Genomic DNA, 25,539 nt, shown 5'->3' with positions numbered 1-25,539 from the left:
AACTGTAGATACAAATGCGATATTAAAAGCATTCTTCTTGTTGACATGTCTTACTCTGGAGGAGAGTCATACCTTTATTTCAATCATAGTAGAGATACATTTGAAAAATGAACTCAAATACTAGCATAACTAATATTCACATCCTCCGAAGCATGAACAAGTTTAAGATAGTATATGAAATACATATGGATTACTATTTCTTCAAGTTATCTGTTTCACTTGCCTCTAGCAAGTACTGGAAGCATTTCAGAAACAATTATCAATCACTTTATCTGATAACTCTATACTGAAGCAATTCCATAGCATCTTGCTATCGAAATATCATCCAGGACTAGGTAAAATACAGTCTACGTTTCAAGTGCTTCCTCAGCACTGGAAGATTCATCTTCAAAGGACTCCTACATGATGTGAAAGTAAATGCTATAAATTAGAAGACCATAAGATAAGGAAGTATACGTGAAATATAATTATGTTTACAGCCACAGGATCGTTCCAACTAACAAACTCACTTAACTGAACGTATCATGTCCAACGTCCACATATTTTTCTAGTGGACATAATTTGGATGCATAGGAAAGCATCATTACCTTTCAAAGGCCTTCACAGATGACATGAAAAAACAGCACTTCTCAGCACAAGTCTTTTACTAGATTGGATACCTTATCTACTAAAAAGGATTCAGAGTTGTCCCTCTGGGGTATTTTGAAGAAATACCTCTTTTACTGTGCATATATAGTAAGAATTATTTCCATGCTCTAGAACACGGGGAAAGAAGTTAAACACCCTCACTGTTGCAAAGGCTCAGACCATGCTTCTGGCAGCTTCTGGTGAAATTGTTAGGAGAATATGAAAATGCTAATAAATAAACCTCATCACAAGTTCACAAGTTTTCCCTAAATTATGTCAGGTTCAAGGATTTTAAAGTATGATTTTTAGATCAGTATATAATTCTCTTGTAGTAGCTGTGCCTTTCTCTCCACTCTGTCCCGAACAATTCAATTACTCTTTCCCTGAAAAGAAATTTAACAGTGGGTTCAAGAAGGGGCCCAAAAACAAAGTGCTTTACATGCAAACGTGCCTGTGTGTGCAATGATCATGCGAAGGGAAAGCTTTCAGCAAGATGTTACCTGTATTTTATATCAGCCATCAGTCCTTAGCTGTAGTTCTCAGCACAGACATTCTCTTCCACTCTCCCTTTTACTGTTTGATTTAGACCTAGAACTACCTTCTACTCTATTTTCTCCTGTAATTTTCCCTCAGCAGCTCTTTCCTCCCAGTTTTGCTCAGAAAAGGAACTAATTTTAGTTTTCAGTCCGCGGCGAGAGAGATTAGCCTCACTCCACCTAAATGTTACAATACTGAATTCCCAAGACAGTAAGAAAGTCCCTGTATGCACATACTTCATTACATGAAGTGCTCATCAACTCACTCAAAGATTCATTTGACACTAGCTAAAACAAAACAGACATACAGGGTCAAAGGTGCATCCTCTTTGGCTACACAGACAGGTCTGATTTAGTTTAAGAACAATCGCGCTTGCATTTCCTGTGTTTAAACCTGGGATCTTAATGTTACATTATTATAATAAGAACAATGATAATGAAACTCAAGCTCTCATAACTGAGTTAGTTGCCCAAGAAATCTTTATTTGCTTCCCTTCTGTACTGTGATTAGTCTTTAATTACGTAATCAAACCGTTCTGTCTTCTGGATACTTGCATAACTGATGGTGCAGACTGACTTATCTTTGTTATATAGTATTATATTTAGAACACAACTGCAACTGTATTGCTTGCCTTAGGATCTTACTACAAAGCCCTCAGTCTGAAGTCCCATCTCTTCACAAATTGATTCTCTACCACGTCACTACATAACAAACTGAATAGCAACTTAAGAAAAGCATAATAGCGAAGGCAACCAGTATGAACATTTAAGACTTCCTTTCAGGAAGTTTATATTCTTAAGTTCAGTTACTATTTCCCAGGTGATACCAAGAACTTCCCTACAGGGTCATACCTAATTCATAGTAGAGAGTAGCTACATCATACTCTAGGCTCTTATTTGACCTTGTCCAAAAGTTACTCAGTACTCTGCTAGTCTCAGATGTCTCTCATATGAGGCTCTTTCCCCACTTAAATACCCACCTGCTAAATAGTGGCTTCTAGCTCAGCTACAGTACCCGACTAAACAAGTGGTCAGTCAGGCTGAGCGATTCCTAACACATCACAGCAGTGAAAATTTGGCATATTAGCAAGAATGTGACTGAATAAATGCTCACAACTTCACAGGCATATCTGAGATTTTTCAGGGGCTTATAACTTGGCTGAGTTATCACAAGAACATCAAAAGGCACAGTCAAGCAGCCAGTAAATGCCAAATTTTGAGTCACCACTTTCATGTTAAGGCATGACACTTATTTCTAAACACGTGAAGTTGTAGAAGTTTTCCCTATATCTGTACCATCGTAATTCAAGAGAGACTTAACATAAAAAAAAGTATATGAAGCTTTTATTTATGAATGAAATTAGACATCTCCATCTTCCCAGAGGAGTTCTGAATTTCATAACTGCCTGTATGATGAGCTTTCCATATTATTTATATGAATGTTTTCAGAGTAGGTTTCATAGAAATTTTTGGTTATTTTTCCTTCAGTTGTTGGTCATGAATTTTTTATATATGTAGCCCTTGAAACTTTTAATGAAACTTTGAATCATCATGTGGAAAAGTATGTTTCTCATTCAGACTTCCTGCTTTAAAAAGTAGTTGTCAAAAAAAATAAATGGAGAAACCTGTGCTCACCTAGCTTCTTAATTACGACAGCCTCACCAGTAGCTTCAGAAAACAGAACTTCCATCTACAGCCCTGATGTCGTGCAACTGTGCTGCTGGGTAAGAGGAATTACAGCACATCACCTTCAGCACAGAGCTTGTAGGGCCCACTAAAAGGCATCTTCCATCACTGAAAGAGACCTGATGTTGTCACTAAGAGCCACTGCTTTCAGTTCAACTTGGCTAAACACAGCTGCACAAACCTACATAAAGGTGAGCAACAAGCATTTAGTGACTCGCCCTCTTCCTAGGTACTCTTTCTGGGTCTAGCTCAGCAGCAATGCAAAAAGCCTAAGTTATTCCAACAGAAGGAAAATATTTTACAAGTTTATAGGAGAACTGCTGTCTACAAACAGGTGCTCGTTCTCAAAAAACGCTCCTAGAACAGGCAAAAGCCTGCAGTGGCACGAAGCATGTCACCTGATATAAATCATTCTCAATAAAGGTAGATTAAACAAAAACTCTCTTTCCAGAATTCTCACTGTGTTAAAATCTCCCTGCTCTCACCGTGGTTCAAAGCCTCATTGAGCTAAAACAGCTGGTCAGAATATGATACTATTTTTCACCATGCTTTCAGGCATGCTATAGTTACCAAAAATGCAGTTTGAAGTAAAATAAGAAAGAAACATTCTTACCGTATAACATCAAAACTTTGAGCTGAATCATTCCAGAAATACTTCACGCTGTGATGGGTGAAATAACGAATCTGCAAGGGCAACAGATGCAGGTATTAAACTGGCACCACTCAGCACCTCTCTCCTAGCTGACTTTGTTTTGAACAGTGACAGAAAATGAATTTAGAAAAGTTACACTGGAAACTGAACAGTTTTCTTTCAAATTAATACTTCAAACATCCCACAATGCCCAGTAACAAGCTACTGTGGAAGAGATCTGTTTTCCACCCAAAGAGTCTTGTTAAGCTTTTAGACAAATGAAGTAACTGACACGTACACATTTACACCAGATACTACTTGCAGATGCTTTGAAATTTAGCAAGTGAAGCACAGCAGCTCTACTTACAGGCAAATATTTTTTCAAATAATTTTTATTCTCTTCTGCAGCAGATTCACAGAAATGAACAGCGTGGCCATTTGAAACCTTGTGTACAAAAGGGACATGATTCTGTAAAGGACTGGCTCCCAAAGAAGGCATAATGCGAACCTTTGCGCAAAACCATATCTTGAATTCGTCCTTATGGAAAAAAAAAGAGAAAGCTATTACAACATTTCAACAGCATTTTTCTACAGTAGCCATAGCAACGAGTCAACAGATAAGAGTTTACACATAATTACAGAAAATAATTCCAAATTAACATCAGATGCCTTAAGAATGCCTGTAATTCCACAATTCTGAAATGTTTTCCACACTAAAAAAGTTTGTTGCTTTTTTTCTTAAACAATGAAACTTGGCACTTGAATTTTAACATATTCAGTCCTTCATAAAATACTACATTTGTTCTGTAGAAATTTCATTGTTCTTCCTGCTATGTGTGCAACTTCATCCACTCTGCCACTTAGAAGAATCAAGGATGTACCACAAGATCTTAAACAGATACTGCACACAGCAATCGCAGAGGAAAAATATAATTTGATATCATACCACACTTGGATCTATACTTTCACCTTAATTCAGCAAACAAAGTGGCTGATGAAAAGTCAAAAAACTGAAAACTGTGTATCAGGCTATAAGAACAAGGTATCTAATCTGCAGCTTTCAATGAAAATATAGTCATGTATTTAATTCTTAAAATCCAAAAGCAAAGACTTCATTTTCACTATGTCCCCTGCAAACAGCCGACACTCTTCCCATACAGGCAGTAAAACTATACACAGTACTAAGGAGCACACTTCTTCAGCACTACAAGACAAAATTGTGTCTACCTGACAAACAAGAATCTATATTAATTCAGCAAGCAGCAAGGAACGAGAAACAACTCTTAACTTGCATAAGCACAACCTCCTATCTATAGACTTACAGTTGTTCTCAGCAGAACCACTTCACAGTCTTTAAGCGTAGTCTTTTTGCACGTTGCTTTCACACGCCACTGAGGCATCCAGTAGAGGAGGAGGAGTAGGAAGCCACCAGAACAGATCACTCCTACAGTAACTAGCACCAGCTTCCAACGACATAATTCATAACCATAGATTTCCTGCATGGAAACAGAGAAACAAACAGCAACCAATGACCCCCTTAATTCCTCAGGCTTGGGAAGCCAACGTTCATTTTCCGTAAGATGCAGTGCTTAAAGGGAATTAAACCTGAAGTCTATTTTTTAACTTTTCTGGAGGAGGAAAAGATTTTTTTTTTTTTTAAATGTCGGGGAAGTGACAAAAAGGACTGTTTAGCTCAGAAATACATGATCAGTAAAAGCCTCACGAAGGCAGCACATACACATGGTTCAAAACATTTCATTACAGAACCTGTCTCCTCCCTGGACTGCCCTGGACCTCCATGAAGACTTAGGCTGTAACACAACCTGCTTTAAGTCTCATCACATCTCTGATCAGCATATAGCATAAGCTAGCTAAGCATTTAAGAAAAAAGCATTCATTTCTTGTCATGTGTCAGTTTTACCAGATAAGCATTTGATTAGCTAACACACATACTTTTGAATTACTGGTGCTAACAGATCTTCATAATACTTTCTAAACATCTGTGTAACAATACATGTAAAATACTACTATTAAGTAAAGGAACTGGATTATTTTGTCTGCTATTTAACTAGAAATGCTATTGTGAAACATTAGAGACTACAAGCAGCACTCTCCAAGATTATGCACCTTGCACCAGCTGGAAAAATCTTCTGCTCTCAATAAAAAACCCACGAAGTATTAAGTGTGCCTTAGTCAAAGGCATGTACCAACTTAACCTGATGACAGCTGGGAACAGAACATAATTCAGTGGCTTACTAGATGCAGTGCTACATTCCTGAGTTTCACATTACATCATTAGATTTTACTTCCTGCTATAAAATGACAATGACGTTTCCCATTGAGCCCCACCAGCACTGTTCTTCGTAAGACCAACTTTCTGCACAATTTTGGGGATTTTCATTAAACAATATTGCCTTTACTAAGAAAAGGTTTTTCAGCAGGTTTGTTTTGTAGACTTCTCAGCTTACAAAAAAAAGATCAAACCCACTCTGTTACCCCTAAAATGCTGGAGCCAATATTCACTCCTTATCGTGAAAAACAAAGACGTGAAGAATAGAGGGAAATACTGCTTCTTTTGAGGCAAAAAAAAAACAAAAAACCACTTTATCCCCTTCAAAAAGCACTCATTTTCATGATCAGGTAATAAGCAGTGCAGTTTGACTTTTTGGTGCAAGGTGCATTTTTGCCTACTCTCCATCTCTGAGGTGGTCTAATGAAGAGCAGCTTTTCCTAGCAGCACGCTTAAAGAAAGAACAAGGAACTGAACATGCAGGACATCACCATAAAAAAAAAAATCCCTACATAGCCCAAGTATTTTCTGCAGTCTGTATGGAGGACTAGAAACATAAAGATCAGGCGACACTATTTCTGTCAAATCTAGCTGGTGAATCTTCCCGGATGAACAGTAAGAGATATCTTTGCTTTTGTCAGAAGCAAAGTTTTAGATGTTACCATACACCCACAAAAATGCTCTCCTGGTTTTAGGGAGTGGAGTCTTAACTACATAAACATGAATATGCAAGAGTAAGCAGAGCCAAGTTTGGGGTAATTAAACTGTTTTAAGCAACAAGAAAAAAGCTTCAGGGTTAGAAGAAAAAAATTACTTTGTTCCACTTCCATTTTCCGTTAAAAACATTGTTAAATATTAAATATCAGCATTTGCTATCTGATTGCTGACCTCAACCCAGCACCTCTGCAAAAGCTTTCAGCAAAAAACATTACCTACTCCGAGACTTGATTTCGCAATTACAGAAAGAATGATTAAGTACAACTTCATAAAAATCTTGTTTTAAATGGAGACAGTACGCTTCCTGATGGAATATGCCCCACATATAGACAAAAGCATAAAAACACATTCATTTTGCAGTATAAAAACAGAATACATAATTAATTACCATCTCCTCCTCCTCTGCCTTATTGACAAATTTCTTTTCTTCCTTCTCCATGTTTAGTATGATATGGAACTTCTCAACGTGAGATATGGAAGACCTTTAAAAACAAAATAATGAAAACTTGAAGAGATATAAGTGATTCTAACTATTAGGTTGTCTAGAGGTTTGTTTTTGACTTGAAGCACATACACATGAAACACACCGACAACATATTAATACAGATCTTGAACTTGCACTGCAAGCTTCCACTAGCCAGCTACCTTGATCTACCTTGGTTACAGTCTGCATACAGCATGCTAAGTTTTTCGTATATTCTACAATCTTCAAGACAGAAATATAAATTAAACCAGTTAAAAAAAATCTTAAAATTAAGTAAAGATTATACACTCTTATCATTATATACTGTAATGGCTTCAATCAGAGGTTTTCAGAAGCCAGGCTATCCTCCTCAAGGAAAGGCATTGTAGCCATGGGATGTGCATTTCTCATCTAAGCAGAAAAATTCATGTGTTAAAAAAAGCAGAAGAGGGTAACATTAGAAAGATCACAGAGTCTTCATGTTCCCAGTCTAATGTTTCCAAATCAAGTCATGCTTAATGATTAGTTAGGACTTTTGTCTTCTTTACTATTCTTTTACCGCTTATTTGTGCAATCTTACCAAGTGGAGGAGTCCCTACCCACGGCAGGGGCACTGGAACTAGATAATCTTCAAGGCCCCTTCCAACCCAAGCCATTCTATGATTCTCTAACATATTAACAAGTTTGCTTCTTACAGTAAATCCATTATAATTGCAAATCTTTAAGGGTGCTTTGAGGACAGGTTAGAAACATAAGTTACATGAGCACAGAAAAGCAAGAGAATGTCAAGATGCCTATGTGATAAACATAGTTCAACAGATTCCTATTCCAACAGAGAAGAGCTACAGACATAAGGTTACCACCACTTACTACAAGGCTCACCAGAACTTCCAGCATCACAAAGAAAATTTTAAAAGGCAAGTCCAAAAGCTAAATTGTGGAAATTAAAACTGCATCTAACTTTCATTTCAGTACCCCTCTACACATTAGCTATACATAACTTATAATTCATGAGCCCTAATCTTTTTTCCACAGGTCCACCTACCACCTAAAAATACCAAATAGCTACTGCTTTACCTGCCAATGCATGGATTAGATATCATTCTCTGTATTGACACTGACCTTGTTTCCGTTTACTGCACATACATTCATCTCTCTGAAGACAGTACTTATTACCAAAGCTTATAAGTAGTCCTAAGAATTCACTTCCATTACATAGTGAATATCAAGGTTATTGAAACTGTCATTTTTCATACAAAAAGTGGTTCCAAAAAAAGTCATGGTGAAAGCCATCCACTTAACCTCATCTCAGTGAAGACTAGGAGGCAACTTCCGAAAATACTTACATTAAGCAGCATTATGACAGAAGCACGACTGTTACCAAGTTCCTTGCTATCATTAAGTCCTCAGTACTTTCACAAAACAAATCACCAGACCTCGAGTCAGCTCCTCTCAAATCCAGCCCCTGGACAGAGGCAGTTACATCCAGCAACGTCAACTTCAAAAGCTCCTTCCAATCCACACCCCCAGTTTATCATCGTATCCCTGCACAGCTTTTGCAAGCTCCTGGCACCTCTCTAGCTAAGCCAACAAGCAGTGGAGGAATCCAAGAACCTTTTTTTGGCCGCCCAAATCCAGAGCTCCTCAGAAATCTGTTCCCATCTCTGAGAATGGTTCTAGTGGAAGAAATGCACACTCAAAGCTAAGGAGTGCACAACATCAGGCTCTGCCACAGATGGGAAACACAGCACTTCAGGAATTGAGTGCTTGATCAAGCTTTTATTTTGTTCTGTATCAAAGGAAGCCTATTGGTTGCCAGCTGTCCCCCTTGATTCAAACACTGGCTCACAACTGTTGTAGTGTTAAGCTGAAAATTTTCTATTACTGTTCAAAACTGAACTACACCATTCTCACTGCAGATTTATTTGGAAATTAAGCCATAAGATATGCACAACTGATACTTCCTTAACTGTTAGGTATGCCATGCAAATTCTAAACCACATTTTTTTTTCCTTACACCGACACTTTAATTCACTAAGCAGTTCTTAATGAGGGAAAAAACACTTAAGGAAACCAATTAATGAAGTCTGTCTAAGTTACAGGAGTGCACAAAACACTACATGTAATAGTAAAGAAAACATTGCATCTTTTCCCGAGGTACTGCACTGATATCTATTTGTTGATCTATGCTGACTGAACAAGCAGAATGCCAGGCACTTCTACAAAATATTTATAAGCAATAAACATTTGTAGCAACAGTGTAAAGATGGTAAAAGTGAATTTGCGGCACATGTATTAAGAAAAATGATGTTAAAGTCCTACAGTAAATCTCGATCAGTACACCTGAAGGTATAAGGCCTACAAGCTTATCTGCAGTCACCTTTCTAATAGGCAGCATAATTATTAAAAAAATAAAAATTAAAAAAAAAAATCAATCAGTTGAAATGTTACCCTTCAAGTTTGCTTTGTAAGGGAAGAAGCAGAGAGGTCTTCCCACTGTTCTCCTCAGCACTTGTCTCAAGTCCGTAATCCTGAAAAAACTAACTCAGCTCTAGCATACGTAATTGCAATCAGTTTATTCCTCCAGTTTTTTTCAGTTCAACTGGAAATTTCACAATAGCAAGAGAAAAACATCAAGGGCTGTAAAGACTGCAGATACAAAAACAGAAGCGTGAGACCTCCTGTCATTGCTGGATAATTTAAAATAAGTTTCAGGGATAAAAGTAAAACTTAATGACAACTCAAGCCTTTAGTACAATGCATACACGTATACAAAAACACTTTTTACACACATTTATGCTCTGTGATCATTCATCAATTTAAAATACACCAGTAGCCGAACTTACAAACTTGTTTCTTACATATCCCCTATTTTACTGTTTTCAGAGATCCACACAAAACCCCGAGACAATGTAAAGTTTCTCTTACCACCAGGCAGTCCAGCAGCCGTCCCCTGCACTTGCTTTTGTCATCATGAGCTGCGAGGCCGTTCTTAATAACTGCGACCCTATCTAGAAGGGAAGTCCTGACAAATGAACTATTTTGTCTAAAATCTAAAAAAAAGTCTCCAAGGGCTTTTCAAACTGTTATCAAAAGATTAACATATCAAAGAAAATTTGGCACCGCTTGGATTGTGCTTTTTTTTTTCCCTCTGCTGTGCATGAACAATTGCAATCCTGTAATTGGGCTCATATAGAGGCAGTGCTTCCAGGCATCAGCCTGCCAGTACAGCTCATTCTATTCAAACCACAATTGCCTCACAAGGATCCTACAGACAGTTTCAGGTCTGTGCATGAGCCCTGATACTATCTGCATAGCTGAAAGCATATGTGCTTCTGACCAAACACTTCCTTGTATTTACAGCTATCCCAAGTAAAGACAACAAAATTCATTTTAAGCTGAAAAATGGTGATAAAGAATGCAGTTAAAAATACACACACGTTTCTCACTTTAAACGTTTTGCAGTTTATCACAGTGCATAACAAAGTGATTGCATACACCAAGCTAGAAGAGCTTTAGGAATCAAGCTCTAGAACACTGACGCAGGTAACCCAGTCACCACCTGAAAACTGCAGAAATCAGCAACAGTGCTGTTACAACGATCAAGCAGCACTGCCTTGGGAAGATGCCAAAGGGCAAACCCAGCCGTCCAGCAAAGCAGGCAGGAAAAGCTACAGACACATGCATCAAACAGGCCAAATTTAAGAAACGCACATGCAGAGATGAATGCACGTTACCTTCCTCAGCTGCCTGCATAACCTGTCACTAAATAAGCCCAGAACCCACATTGCTACAGGATGAGAATTAGGACCAAAAAAATCATCTGAACAACTGACCCATCCAGAAAAACATGATAAAGTTCAAATATGAATCATGTACATGAAACTTAACCTAGTGTCTTAATAAGCAACCCATCGAGTTTTCCTGGGGCCAAAAGAATCCGTTACAGCATCATTAGGGGCCACTGAAAGACTAAACATTCCTTTCCAGAACTTAGTAACAACAAATACATCCTCCATTAAGAGATCATTTTCAAGTCCATAGCTGTGAAGCAAGTTTCTAAATAGCTTGATGTCAGTACAGGTCTTTCAGATCTCTAACTTAAAGCTTCTTGAACAGTCCTTAATTGTAGGCAGTACCTGTTACAGAGCAGACATTCAGCTGTACCATGCCTAGCTGTCAAAGCACAGAAAAACCTTGCTTGGTTCTGAAAATAGGAAGCCAAACGCTCAAAAATTAAGTGTTTCTGCACTTTACAGACATTCTTCCAAATCCTTTATCAAGAGAAGGACTCACCCTACCAAGGCGGCACACCTTACAAAGGCAGCGTTTATTACCAGGAATTATTCTTGCTCCAGTGGCATGCCATTTGCACACATTTACAGTAGTTACCAAACCGAGTACAGCTTTTTGTGCATTATGGCAAAGGCTTTCATCATTCCATTCGATGGACCTATGAGTAGCAAGTGACAGCCTTACATACACAAGACACCAGCTGATGCTCCACCTCTGCCATACTGGCAGCTATGAAATTCTAAACTGAAGAGCTCCTCAAGCTAGAATAGCAACAGGCCAGAAGAGGCAATCTTCTGAGAATACATTTGATTCCAAATACATCCAACTTCTTCAAAAAGATGAAAACACAGCCTGGGCTCTGGCTGACCACTAGCAGAAGAGAATGGCAGAAAGTTTTCCAAAGCAGAGGAGAAGCGCATTCTTTTGGCCTTCCACCAAAGTCAGCTATTGCAAAATTTGAATCTTATTGTACACTCATATGCATACCTCTTATGCAGCTACTAGCAGTAAAAACAATTAAAATGCTTCAACATTATTCCAGGAAGATTACAAACTTTCACAACAGTCCACAGAAATACTTCTTCACTGGAGAAAAGAGGTGGTTCTCATCCCAAGACCTTTGCCATCCTGCTCCTGAGACTGCCAGGTCTACACACCACTTGGCAGCGCTCACCACACAAGGTTGCATTCAGCAAGTTGTTTCCAATGCGTGCGTAATATTTAACCCGATGTCAGAATTGCTAGAAGTAGAGGAAAGGAGTTCTAGGTATAATTTAAAAGGCCATGCTTCAGAAAAAGCACACTTATAAATGGGTCCACAAAAATAGAAGGAAAACTCTTATCAGCTATTACTGCGGGAGCTTGCAGCTCCTGCCTATGCAAATTGCCAGCAAGTTCCTCAAACAATATCCAAAAAGCTGAGTCTGAAACACTGAGTTCATTCAAAATGTGCTGTAGGAATAAATGGACAAGGACACAAGGTTAAGAGGTAACAAAAGAAACAAAGTCAAATGATTTAGGAGCACACTTCTGAAACTGCAACACGTAGCATATTGCACATTAAAATAAAGAAATAACTGAATAAAGAAAGCTTAAAGGGAACATTTCAAGCTTTCAAGAGCTAAACCCAAAGCTTCAGCTCAGTGTCTTGGAGAACAGTCCCATATTTACACTCCAGTCCCTCTCCCTTAAGAGGTGCTATTTTAATGTATGCAAAAATAAGGTACTATTTCCTAAAATTTTTCCACCAGCTGCTTTTGAAGAAACTGACATAACCTGCAAGCCCTGAAAATGAATCAATAAAGAACCTTTTTTTTTTTTAAACTGACCTGGAATTACAAATACTCAGAGTTGTTTTTAAAGGCTATAAAATTGCCCAGCTAAGATCCACATTATGCCTCCTTGCCTCTAAACAGTTCGTCACCAGGGCGCATCCATCCCTCACTCAGTCAAGGCACCTCCTCTAAGGAAAGTTTCCAAAGCTCCTTTTTACAGCTTCTCAGACTCCAAGGAACTTCTGAACACAGATGTACTCACAGTAGGCATTTTTGCGTCTCTGACGTGCACCATGATTGCCATACCAACAGTGACAACTTCCACTTGGTTTCTATGACCAGTGCTATGCTTTTTGGCAGATGGGATTACACTAAACATTTCTCCCAGAGGGACCCACATCTGAGCAGCAGTACAAGGCTAAAGGCTTCTCACACCACCTGGCAAGAACAACAGCATGCACTAAATCCTGTCTTTGCCTGCCCCTGGAACATAAAGCCATGCCACTCGATACCATTTCAAAACTGAAACAGACCACATACTTTATACCTGTTATACAACTTGCTCAAATCCTGGGGATATCACATTTTTACGACCATAAACAAGCAAAGCTTACAACATTTTATCTTCAACATACACTATTAGGTCTTAATTTGAAGTAGTACCAAAAGCTTTGCAAATAAATTTAACATTTACTATAAATTTGGAACCCAAATTATAAAAGCAAAAGATGCTCTGTTTGAAAGGCACCTTCAACCTGCAGAATGCACCTCTATGAAAGGAAGCTCCTGCCATTTACAGATCTCTCACAGCTTGTGGTAGCACCTGTAAATATGGAATTAACCACATCACATATAATAAACAGTTGGGTAAAACAAGCTGAAAGAACTATGGAATACCAAAAATCCTCCAGCTATATTTTGAAGGGAGTTAAGGATATAATTTGTACCACAAACAAAGCTTAACACTTTAGTCAACTAACCCAGCTCTAACAATAAGAATGACATAATAGTTTCATGAATACATGGAAATTTTACAAGTACACGAGCTAAATTTTAACAAAGCCCTCCACTCAATACCTATTTTATCACTTCCCATCTTGGGTTTTCTGTTATAATACAAGCTTTTGTTTCTGTGTTTAGGCTTAAGGAAGACCATTGTATCCAACAATCACCAAACCAAAATTGTATTTACATTTGTAGAGTGTATTCTTTGTAAAGTATACTTTCTGCAGGCTGTAATAGCAATTGCAATGTTTATAGTAAAATACTTGCTACATTAAGGAAAGATAATTCTACAACTAACAATAAACTCAGTATTATAATACATCATAATAACAAAGTGCTGCAGCAGATGCCATACTGAAAACTTAATTTCTAATTGGTCTTCAAATCCTTCAGATGCTTATTTTCGGATCACATAAAAATTTGCTACCACTACCGCACATGCACAAGTTGAAGAAGTTAGAAGAGGAATTAGGAAAACAGTCTGTCATATAAAGGACAGCTAGTCAAGCATTTCATCATTTAATCTTTGTGGAATCTCATTTATCTTACTTCAAGCAGCAGCTACTCCCATTAACAAAAATTTTCATCTGATAAATCAAGCACCAAAAGTCAACATTTCCCAGAGCTTGCTCCCGCTCACAGACGCACACAAATACACTTTTTCCTTGTTTCCTTTTTAAATTTCTGGATCCCTTACCTGGCTGCCATGTGGGAAAGAGGGTCTGTTCCACAGTTCAGGAATCCAATACAACATACATTTATTTCAGATACTTACTGTTTCTTTCCTATTTTGGAAGAGTACACTAGACGTTAAGATTATAATTCAGAGAGTTTGACAACAGGGACAAAAAATGTTTTATTTATTCTTGGAAAAGAAAGCTAAAACCATTCCAAATACCTTGGGTAAGGCATGGTGCCATTACACACAATGTTAGCCATCAACAGCAGGGCACTGAAGCTGCTTCTAAAAAGACACTCCACTTTCAAGAGGCATGAACTTGTCAGTCCTTCTATTTGGTTGAACAACCAAGATTACTAAGCCTGGATAACAGAGATGGCAACGATGCCCCATCTGAGCACCAAGAGAACCACAAGCTCCAGCAGAGAACTGGGAGCCCAAAGACCCCGATCCAGCAACAATGGGTCCTTTCAAGGAAGCATTTCCCCTCAGGGGCTGTGCCAAGAGCCCAGCCTTTCCTGTGTGGCTGCCGCCTTATTGTGCCGCGTAGAGTATCTGCTTCCTGGGATATATTTGCTTTTGTGGTATGGATGCTCAGTAAAAGGAGGCAATGACTTTTTTTCCGCTTCCTCTGAATTCTTGGAAAATATTTTTGAGGTTAACATCAGTACATTTGAATAAAATTTCAAGGAGATCATCAAGCAAAACCATATTTATTACAAGGGTTGAACTTGCCGCTAAGAGTTTAGACGTTTAACCTTAGTTTCTTTAGAGGTGCATCTAGTTGCCATAGACACTGAGAGAACCAGTCATATTCATTACTATCAAGCAAACTGCCCTGGTGCCTTTATTTTCTCCCTCATCATAACATAGCCCAGTACCACTTGTTGCTCTCTGCTGATCATTCTGAAAGAGACAGAGCGGTTGTTCTGCAGACTTTTCTAAAGCCACGATGTAAAATTTAATACTTCTGAACTACAGCTACGCAATTGCTAGATGCAGTCTTCCAAATTAATATAAAATGACAACAAATTATACTTCTAAAAGTATTTTTATATAAAAAATATATCTATACAAGTATGCTAAATTTCAGCACTCAAACCTGTATTTTCTGAAGTTTACTGAAATTACAATTCTTCTAAAAAAAGTCATAAATTGATACAAAGCATTAAGCTTGCACCACATTCACTTCAGCTGAAATGCTTCAGTGGATAGAGCTCTTCTTGTATGCCACGTAAGTACAGCCATGACATCACTGAAACTGTAAATATCATAACAATGCTACAAATCAAAAGGTGTATCAAAACATAGTTCAAGATGCCAAGCAGAAGACTTGCTTGTCTTGTTTGAATTCTAATAACTAAAATAATAAAAAACAAAAATCTGCAAACAAGTTTCATTCACAGGCTAAACTGCTACAGACCAGTATTTTCTAATGCTCAGTAGTTCATGTAACCTTACAGTTTTAGCTCCTCAAAATGACTGATTTCCTCTCAGAACTACCATATGAGGTAAGATGAGAAAACAGAGGGGGAAATTACACTCTCTGTCCATGAGCTTAAGTTTGACAAAAGCAAGAAGAGAACAGGAGTACTGGATTGTAACTTAGAACTTGATCCCACCATGCCTGCAGCGTAACCTCCAGCCTACATCTATCTAGCTACTGTGATGTCCCAGGCATCCAGAAGAGCCCTAAAAACTCAGAGGAGCTTTGTCTATTTAGTGAACAGTTATCCCTCAAAGAACTGCTATAATCAATGAAATTAATTGAATTCATTAAAACCTACTACAACAAGTTTCATAGCTGTCCTTAAATAGCTCAGTCTAAATGATACTCGTGTACCTCTTAGGAACAATTTCTACAGCATTAGCAGTGGGAGACATTCTCCTGTAGACAGAACGGAAACAGACTGCAAACATCTGACACTCCATCTCCCTTCAACTGCTGCAGTTTCTCAGCACTGATTCTGATAGACATTGAAGGTCTTCTTCCACTAAAGCAATGACTTCCGGCCATGACTCCATTTCTATTTAACTGTTATGCTGCATAATTACCCAAAAGTAGAAATTCTCCTTAAACATATCGCAATATTGACATCGGTATTTGAGTTACCTTTTTCAGATTTCTTTTCCTTCCCAATCTATAAACGTTTTTTAAAAGTTACTAGGAGGTACAATAGCATCAGTCTTCTATGCTGTAAGGAGGAAAGTTAATTTTCTTAATTATAACATTTCAGTCTTTGTTTTAAGTACATTAAATGTATCACTGAGCACTCTTTCTTCTTTAAGCACTGACCTTTCCAACTGGAATATCACTGCTGCCCAGCCAAATACTCAGAAGCAGCCCTGGCAGATTAACTCTGGTCCAGATGCTTTACTCAGATCTTCCCCATCAGCTTTCGTTTTCCAGAAATGTTATGTCAAAACAGAAGTCAGCTTTCTAAAGCACAGTAATGACTGCCACCATCCTCTGCAAACATTAAATGCATAAACAGCTTTCACTCTACATGCTGTATTTAATAAACACACTAGAAGTCTTTTAAATTAACAAATGCAAACTTAGGTTTAAAAAATAGCATCCAAGGCACGAGGATGTGTTCCTTGATGGACTACAGCATAGATATAAAAGCCACACATCAGGAATCCAGAAAAGGTAAGATGTGAGGATACAGTGAAACACTAAGATGATACACCATAAAAACACTGTCAGGTGAATTTACCTGCCAACGTGTCCCGCTGTCCACAATACTGAAGCATCTCCAGGGAAAATGAGCTTTAAAAAGAGGTGGCTTCCATTCAGCAACAAGCCAGCAGCAAGCACTTTCACAGGCTATGCACCAGCACACTCTCAGCCTGATACAGATAGCTTCTGTTGACAGCTGCTGGCAAACCAGCACAGTCACTGCCCACCTAACCTAAGTCCTCCTATCAATCTATGTTCCAGTCAAGTGTTACTTGACTTGAGCTGGACATCCGACCACAGCACTTAAGAAACCACGGCCTCCCACAGTTCTGTGCTGTATGATAACAGGAAGCAGAAGAAACTGAGGCATTCTATATTCATTCCATGTGCAAGATGCAGACACAGCAAAACAGTTACTTAACAGTGGAAGATGAGAAAAAACACTATTAGGATCCCATTCTGCCAATGGAATTACATAAGCGAACAACTTCCAGCAGAGGCAGCAGCCACTTAATGCATCAGATAATCACTACTGAAAGGAGCACAGGCTAAAAACTGGTGTCAAAAAATGCTGTTAGCATTGCAGTAATGGCTTGGGGCACCAAAATTCTTCATAATGCTTACACAGAATGCAATTATGCCAGCAGTCTCACTGCTGACAACAGCTCCCTCTCAGAAGAAGCAGTTAGCTGGACAGAAGAATGAGTGGGACGTAAGTTGCTCTTCACCAAACTCTCCCCCACAAAGGGCATGCAAATTTGTGGTGAAACATTACTCCAGCAAAGTCATTTCTACTGGAAAATACATGATCATAAGCAATTTATACAGCAAATGAAAAATAAAATTTGTAGATGAAGTAACAAAACTTACAAAGGCACGAGCCCGAGTACGGCTTCAGACAAAGGAGGCTGCACACCGGTGGTTTTCAGAGTGCTCCTGTTCACTCAGAGACACTCCACCTGTCCCTGCACCAGGCTGGAGCCCTCTATGCACGGACTGATCTTGCCCAAGCACTAGTTAGCTCTCGCTGCAGTACAATCACACAGGACAACCAACAGGCAGAAGCCATGCCTCACGCATTCACTGCTGGACACCCGCCTTCAAAAGCCAAACTGGAATCAAAACCATTACTGCCTTTTCACAGCACAAACCTTCACTATTGCCAGTACTGAGGCTCAACAGTTTGCCTCTGGCAATGTAACATGCCTACGATGCAGGAAAGTAAAGTCAAAACCCTCTCTTGAGTACCTAACTTTTTTGTAGCCCTTGCCAAATGGACCAACTGAAGATAGTGTTAATCCAAGGAATGCACTCTGCAAGACTGCACATTTGACAGCTCTTTTATGTACCTGTTTGAATTACCAGCTGGCCTTAAAAGGACTTTTTGCTGGCTTGTCAGACCTGGATGACTGCTACAGTGACAGAAGTACCAGTTTTAGACGGCAGCCAAAGACTGCTCAATCCAAGGGAACAAACCTTTTGAATTTACTGGGCTTTGGATCAAGCCTTTAACATTATGTGCCGTTGCCACAAAGTTGTAAGATTCCTCTGCTGCCTAATACAAAAATAGTTTTTCTATTTGAGAAGCAGAGATCAGAAAAACCATCCCTCTGCTTGAAGTATTATTATGCAATTCAAAATAGGACTTCTAAGGAAATTCACCTGTACCTAGAAGATGTACAGTTCAATAAATATTGTTATGGGGTGAAGGAAAAGTCAGACAGGTGATGCAATGTAACCGCAAGGTACTGTACAACCTCTCTTACTGGAAGCCAACCCTTATCTACATCAGTGAACTTTCAGCTCCTGCTATCTACTGCTGCATTAAACGCATCCTCCCAAAGATAAGCTCCTGCTATTGTTGATTCTAATCGCTGTGGCAGATCTAAAGGACAGAGTTCCAAAAGCAACCATACTTTTCTTCACTGATTTGGAAGTACAGGATGACACTAAAATGCACAGAATCAAATTCATTTTTCCACACATCCCAGTTACTGTAAAAATCAATCACTGAAAGAGAAGGAATACTTGGATCCTTTGTTTTGACATACAACCTACTGCAGGCGATTGAAAGCAATTCTAAGAGAGCACGAAAATAATGATACAGAAAATAGCATGCCTACACTGTCAGTTGGACTTTCCACTTTGAAACCTACCTGTGCTCACTCAGGCAACCTGCACTGGTGTATGTAGTGAAGAACACGCCCTTCAACGATCTTCAAAGCCAACGGAGAACCCTTCTAAGTGCGATTAGAAGCTCTAGCACTAACATTTGAGTATAAAGCAGTTATCAGAAACTACAGAAACTTCTGGAATTACTGAAAATTTCTCAAAGCTCTACTGCCCTGAAGTTACTGGCACACTCCTAACTTGTAGCACTTCCGCAGCTGAGAACATCCTGACACCACAAGGCAACTTGCCCCACTTGCATAAAGCAAGACCAAAAACAGCATCTTTCCAGACTAATCCAAGAAGTATGGTCTAGTCATCTGAGATTTTGCAAGGTCTAAACTCACTTGCTATGTCCAGATGATGGAAAAAACCAATCTTGTGCATTTTCCCCTCCTCATCCCAACACGAAGTAAAACTAGTATCCACCAAATTGGGATAAAAGGTAAAGCAAAGAAAGAGTTCAGTCTGTTCCCCAAACTAAACCAACTGCACTTGCCTTTCTCAACATACTAACTTCTTCCTACCGGCCACTAATAAAAAGACTTCTTAAAGTACTATTTTTACTGTAAGAAAGTTGAAAGCATAACCTGTGCTCTCCTTAAGGAAATCCAATCCCATGTCAATCTGCCCATAATAGTAATGTAGAACATTTCCTTCTCATATATCTTAAATACTTTAGATCTGTTACATTCCCCTTAACCTCATATCTTGCCAAAATGACTTGGATTTTCTTCCGTCTTTGTGTAGTTGTTTCCTCAAACTCCAATCATCTGCACTTCACTTCTCTGAAGTCTTTCCAAGCGGTCCAAACTCCTCATGAATTTTGGCGCTCAGATACTGTCCGCACACTGAGACTATACCAGCAGATTTAAGCTTTACATCTCACTAACAATGCTCTTGTTTAAACATCCCAGCAAGACATTTGCCTTTTCTGAAAACAGTGTGACAGTGACTCATGTTCAACTTGTGATCCAGTACACCCCCTGGTCCTTTTTCCAGCACCTAACCAGTTATTTCTCACTCTGCATTTGCACAGCTGCTAATTCCTGCCTAATGCAGTACTCTGCATCTGCCCCCATAGGATTTCATCAGATTTTTCAGGTCATTTTAAACTCTCATCACGTCTTCCAACACTGCATTTAATATGCACGTTTAATCAGCCATTTGACCAGTGCTTTCATGAAAGGTTAGTATATCCAGGACAGAAACCTTCAATATAACCTCATTTCAACGCTGAATCATTAACTGCTGTTCTCTGAACAGGATCACCTACCGAATGTTACAATTTCTCAAAGTCCACTTTCCTCCAGATCTTGCCTCCCTCTACTTACGAGGCCATTAAAATGTGAAAAATCTCTGTTTAAAAAAAAAAAAAAAAGGGACAACACCACTACTGCCTCCACCATATCCACAAAGTCGTCTGCTCTGAAATAAAACGCTATCAGAATTTTGATGCAATTCGTTCTCCCACGTATCAGTTCATGCTGCTATTCTTCTGCTACTTATCTTCCAAGCACTTGAAAACAGAATGTTTGCCTGTTTATCTCAGTTTTTTCCATGTGTTGGGATTAAGCGAACTGACAGACATCAAACTTCTCTTCTTCAGCTCTCTTCCACCACAACTCTCTTAAGAGTTGACTTTTATCAGCTTTCTAGTACTTCTGAGTACTTTTAGTAACCTTTTAGCCTTTTTTGAGCTTTTTTGAGCCATTCTGAGAATTTTACATTGAAGCATATCAGGGTCAGCTGATGCAGAAACACGTAACGTCACTACACTCCAGTGCAAAATCACAAGTATTCACACAAGGATTAGTAAGATTAACCACCTGCACGGAACTACATTAGAGAGGACAAGCAAATTAGGTAGTAAGCATTTTAAATGGTCTGCATCTTCCATAGATATACACTTTCTCCACTGAATCAAGAATGCATTTTCCAGTCTTCCTTCTCCTAGTAATGGACTTTCACAGGAACATTGTCAGCTTCTGTGCTTCTTCTTAGCTGCTGCTCCATTTGCACTTTGACCTTTCCACTATCTGTCGCAACTGATTCTTACTAAATCATTTAAAGGAAAATTAGGGAAATTATGCAAGAAAGATGAATTGAAAAAGCAGCTATTTCTGGTCAGGCAGGATTATGAACGCAATCACATTGCAGCACTTCAGAGCTAGCGGCTCCAACACCCATGGATGCCCTGCCAACCCCACACATGGGGCTCTACACAGACAGTGCTGAAGTTCCTTGCTTAAATCACAAAAGAGAGAGCACTTCACACTTTTGTGTGGACCATGCTCATAAATCTCAAGCAGTAACTACAAACCACCTGTCCTCTGTTATTTAAGGCTGCCTTTCAGCTACCAAAGAGTGAAGTTTGCTGTGTTATTTCACTCGGGAGTAAGGGTGTCAGACTTGAGGCTATAACACAACTACAGTTTACTACAAATTGAACTTTTGTTCTTTGCTAAGCAGATTACTTAACAAAGGAAATAGCTTTTTTTTTAATGAATGAAAACTATTTTTAGTTCAGTGTATAACAGTGAAAGGGAAACACTTCAGCATTACCATAATTCTAAATGTTCTCTAAAACATCTAATTAGGAAATTAGGATTCTTGAACTAGAATTTGTGTTGTATGGACTTCTCTATCACGCTAAACATAACTACACTGAAGCACTAACCAAACCACTGGCTTTCATTTCCTCACTGAAAAGCACCAAACATATTAAATAACGCCATGCCTACTATACTCCATGCTGTGGTAATCTCTGCCAAAAAAAGCACATGCAAGTACCTACTCAGTTCCCCCCATGCAAATCTTTAAGCAATCCAAAAGATTTGTCCACCCAACTCAATGCTGAAGAAGCATTTATTCGCACATTATGCTGATACTGTTTGCATACTGAGGAAATGAAATCTGAAAGTCCTTTTTTCTAGTTCCCAAGATGCAAAAGCTTTACAAAAATTACTTAAAGAACCTTCTTCCTCAGTGTTTTACAGGAATGCAATCTCTTCCTTTCATGCCAGCTACAATCAAGCTCTTAACAGACAGACATTTAATGAGGAAAGCCTTCTCCCCAGTCACTGACAATGATACTTGAGAGCACCTCTCAGAAGCACTGGTTCCTACAAGAGACCCCTAGGCAAATTCCCAGTTCTAGTACAGATTTCCCCTACGATATGGGCAACCCACTACAACCTGGTTTTGACAATAAAAGCCTATTTCCATAGAATGCCCCAGAATAACTGGAATTTGGCTCCTTCCCACTAAGAATATGGGTCTTGCTGGCTGCCCTATACTCCACACAGAAGACAGTGATGATGCTATCACTTCAAGGCAAATAACAGAAATTAACCTTAGGAGCCCGTGTCAATATGGTTTTTGTGTTATGTTTTTAAGGACTCCTTAGATTCATAAGGACTCATATAACAGTTTGCCTGATGCACCACACCTCTCACATGGCATGCTAGTAGAAGAAGACTGAATCGCACAGTTTCTCAATCTCACTCAGCTACTGTGATGTAATTTCCCCGTGCTACATGCCCTTCCTCCAACACTAGGCACTGCATGCTGGCTGAACCAGCACAGCTTGTGATCTTCACTCCTTCAGCTCCTTAGCTTCTTCAACTAGAGATGAATTAGTGCCTGCCCCAGCCATCAAACCCTTCCCTGAGGGGAAAAGATCAAACAAACCAAAAAATAAACTACAAACACATACTCAGGACAGCTAACAAAAAGAAAAGACAGGATGAGAGCACAAGCTCAAGAAGTTTGCAGGACACTACTGCAAGAAATCACGCAAAGAACCTAGAACAGTACCACAACTTCTAGAAGGAACTCAGGAAGTTGACAGCTGCTGTCCAGCAGCTCCACTGGAGTCTGAGTCTGCAGAGTTGCTTGCAATCCTTTCACTTAGTTTCCTTCTCTTCATGGCATAGACAGTCAGCTTTAACCAAAATCAAAGTCAACAGGATCTCACAGCTTTGTAGGAGCTTGGATGGAGAAAGGATAAATGGAGAGGTGAAGAAAGACGGGCAGCCAGAACCTCAGCAAGGGATTCTGAAGGAGATGAAAGAGGAGCAAATAAAGATCTAGAAAGAGATGTGCACAGCTCACCATGCTAAATTCAAATATGATACCCTATATACACATGAAGTTGGACAGAGTTGCTCTAAAAGATTGAGACACTCAGTTACCATGGTAATAGTAGCACTGTAGGAATCCAAGCAACGTCACATTCAAAAGGAGTAACTAGTAATAGCAAAGCATAGAGAGCAATAAAAACATGCTGTTTAACAGTCTAGCCTACAAACTGCTTTTTACATCAACAGACTCTAATCTAGACAGAAAGGGGAGACACATCAAAAAAAGAGAAGTAAGTACCAGTAAATTACACACTAAATAGAAGGGTGATTTTGATGACATGACCTCATCTACAAGTTACCTGTGGCAAGGCAAGTCTTCCTACTTAGTGTTTGGGCTGCACGCTGCCTCGAGCCACAGAACACTAAAGCTGGCAGAGCACAGAGGTAGAAAAGCTGCCAGGGCAAGAGTTCATTTCCAGCAGCAGTACCAGCCTGAACAATAACCCGGGAAAAGGCCTTCAGTCTGCCCTCAGTTGTACCACATTAGACATGGTGTTTTGAACCACTTGTTTCATCATAACTGAAATGTTTACCCATTTTCTGGCAAACTTCAAAAGCTGAGTTCTTTTGATGACATCAGATTTCCCTAGCTGATACAGGCTCTCATTCTAGAACGCCCCATGCTGTCAGAAGCCAAAAGTTCTTCCCCACAGTTCTTCCTCAGCAGCGGTGTTCTGCCAAGCCATCTTATCAATGTGCTTCTTAGAAGTCAGGGGAGTTAGATCAGTACCAATAAATCTTCAAACCAACTATACAGCTTCAAAGTTTACACGGTACATGTTCACCAAACATGGTAAAGTTGTATTTGTAGCTAACTAAAAGAAAGAGCAGTTTACTAAAACAGCAGTACAGAGCCCTTACTGCCATGCCACACACCAAGACAAAAATTTCCTCAGTGTACATGCAGTCAAAGGTCTATTGCTATCACCTATGACACCGTTATGTGTGGACATAAAGTTCAGCAGAGTCTGACTTATAACATGTACTGTATTTAAATAACACCAAAACAAGCTCTTTATCCACAGGTTCAAGAAGTTTGGTGTTCAGCAGTAGAAACGTAGTACCTTACAACAGTCAGATTTATTTTCATTAAAAGTAGCAACTCTTCCAAATACGGTGAAACTGACGGCAGAAAAATATAGCTAACCTGTCTGAAGAGCCAGTGTGTGGACAAATCTCATACAATGGCTGAGTCACCTGCAAATAAAAAAAAAAAAAAAAAAGCAGAGTCAGAGGAATGAACACGCTATGAGAAACTTGATCTTAACTACATTAGCAAAGAAAATACTACATGGTTCTAGCGGGTGCATACAGCAAAGAAAGCATTCTGAACAATTCTAAACCTGGAACAGAATTCCCAACCACCACACATTAAGAGAAAGCAGGCAGTGGGCACAGCCAACCAGCAGCAGTGACCACATTAAGCAGCCTGGATGTCAACCAGCCCCATTGCTGGAGGCTATGCTACCTCAGCTGAGGGGGACAACGGCCTCTTGAACTGCTCCAGGAGCGGAAGCAAGCGGCCAACCACAATCCCGCAGGTACGTGGCGCTCACCCTGCCAGCACATGGCTGCTCAGGAGGCTTTTAGAGCCAGAATAGCAGGTATAAAAGTTCTGCCTCTTCATCTGAAGTATTTCAAAGAAATCCTACTATATTAAAGAAGGGAAATGTGCTTTACTTATTTAACACCACAGTGGAACAGCTCTAAGTTCCAAAGCAAAGAAAAAAAAAAAACTCATTTCGGCTGCCAACGTGACTGCAGAGGTGCCTGAAGCTGAAAGCGATATCACTGATTATGGAAAATATACAGCACAACAACAGGCCAGTAAATCACACCGAACTTCACAAGGCAGAAGAACACAAAGCCATGTGCCTTTATTGCAACAAGGCAAGCCCCTGGTATTTTCTGGAACCCGGCAATGCCGCCTGATCGATGCAACCGCTTTAAGAACGGCCCCGTCCACGCCTGCAGCTCCGGCACTCAATGCAGGCGGCAGTTTCCCAGAGGCAGAGCCTCAAGGACGCAGCGGGGGCTGTCAGGGGCCGCAGCCCGGGCCCAGCGGACAGCAGCGCTCCGCTGACAGCGGCACCGCAGCGCCTCGGCCGCTCGCACACGAACGGGCCCTCCCCGCGCGCTGTGCCGGGAACTTTCCGTCCGGCACATGACCTCCGCAGCACCGACAGGCGAACCGCAGCCACGCGGCAGAACGCGGCGCCGCGCGCTGCCCGGGGGCAGGGCAGGAGCCGGAGCCGAAGCCGAACGAAGGTGCCCCCTGGGGCGGCTGCTGCCGGAAGGCCCCGCACGTGCCGCAGCCCCTCCCGCCGCCGAGGCGCGC

At 39.9% G+C, this 25,539-nt stretch overlaps 1 protein-coding gene across 4 annotated transcripts in view; it reads right to left on the bottom strand.

The window, feature by feature from the left end:
• ATP13A3 (ATPase 13A3) overlaps positions 1-24,434 on the bottom strand; it is a 53,465-nt gene extending 29,031 nt beyond the window's left edge. For 2 of the 4 annotated variants that reach the window (XM_021394608.1, XM_021394612.1), the window contains exons 1-5: positions 9,879-9,898; positions 6,876-6,969; positions 4,803-4,976; positions 3,848-4,018; positions 3,463-3,533 (exon numbers count right to left, since the gene is read on the bottom strand). In XM_021394608.1, the coding sequence (XP_021250283.1) occupies positions 3,463-3,533; positions 3,848-4,018; positions 4,803-4,976; positions 6,876-6,926 (467 nt within the window). In that variant the 5' untranslated portion in view covers positions 6,927-6,969; positions 9,879-9,898. Of the gene's footprint in view, positions 1-3,462; positions 3,534-3,847; positions 4,019-4,802; positions 4,977-6,875; positions 6,970-9,878; positions 9,899-16,500; positions 16,675-24,348 lie in introns of those variants that run through there. The other 2 variants (XM_021394610.1, XM_021394611.1) reach the window with 2 other exon arrangements.

The sequence above is a fragment of the Numida meleagris genome, chromosome 4 (genome assembly GCF_002078875.1).
Source record: "Numida meleagris isolate 19003 breed g44 Domestic line chromosome 4, NumMel1.0, whole genome shotgun sequence".
Classification (NCBI taxonomy): Eukaryota; Metazoa; Chordata; class Aves; order Galliformes; family Numididae; genus Numida; species Numida meleagris.
The sequence above is the reverse complement of the archived record's forward strand: the minus strand, read 5'-3'. Positions and strand labels throughout refer to the sequence as shown.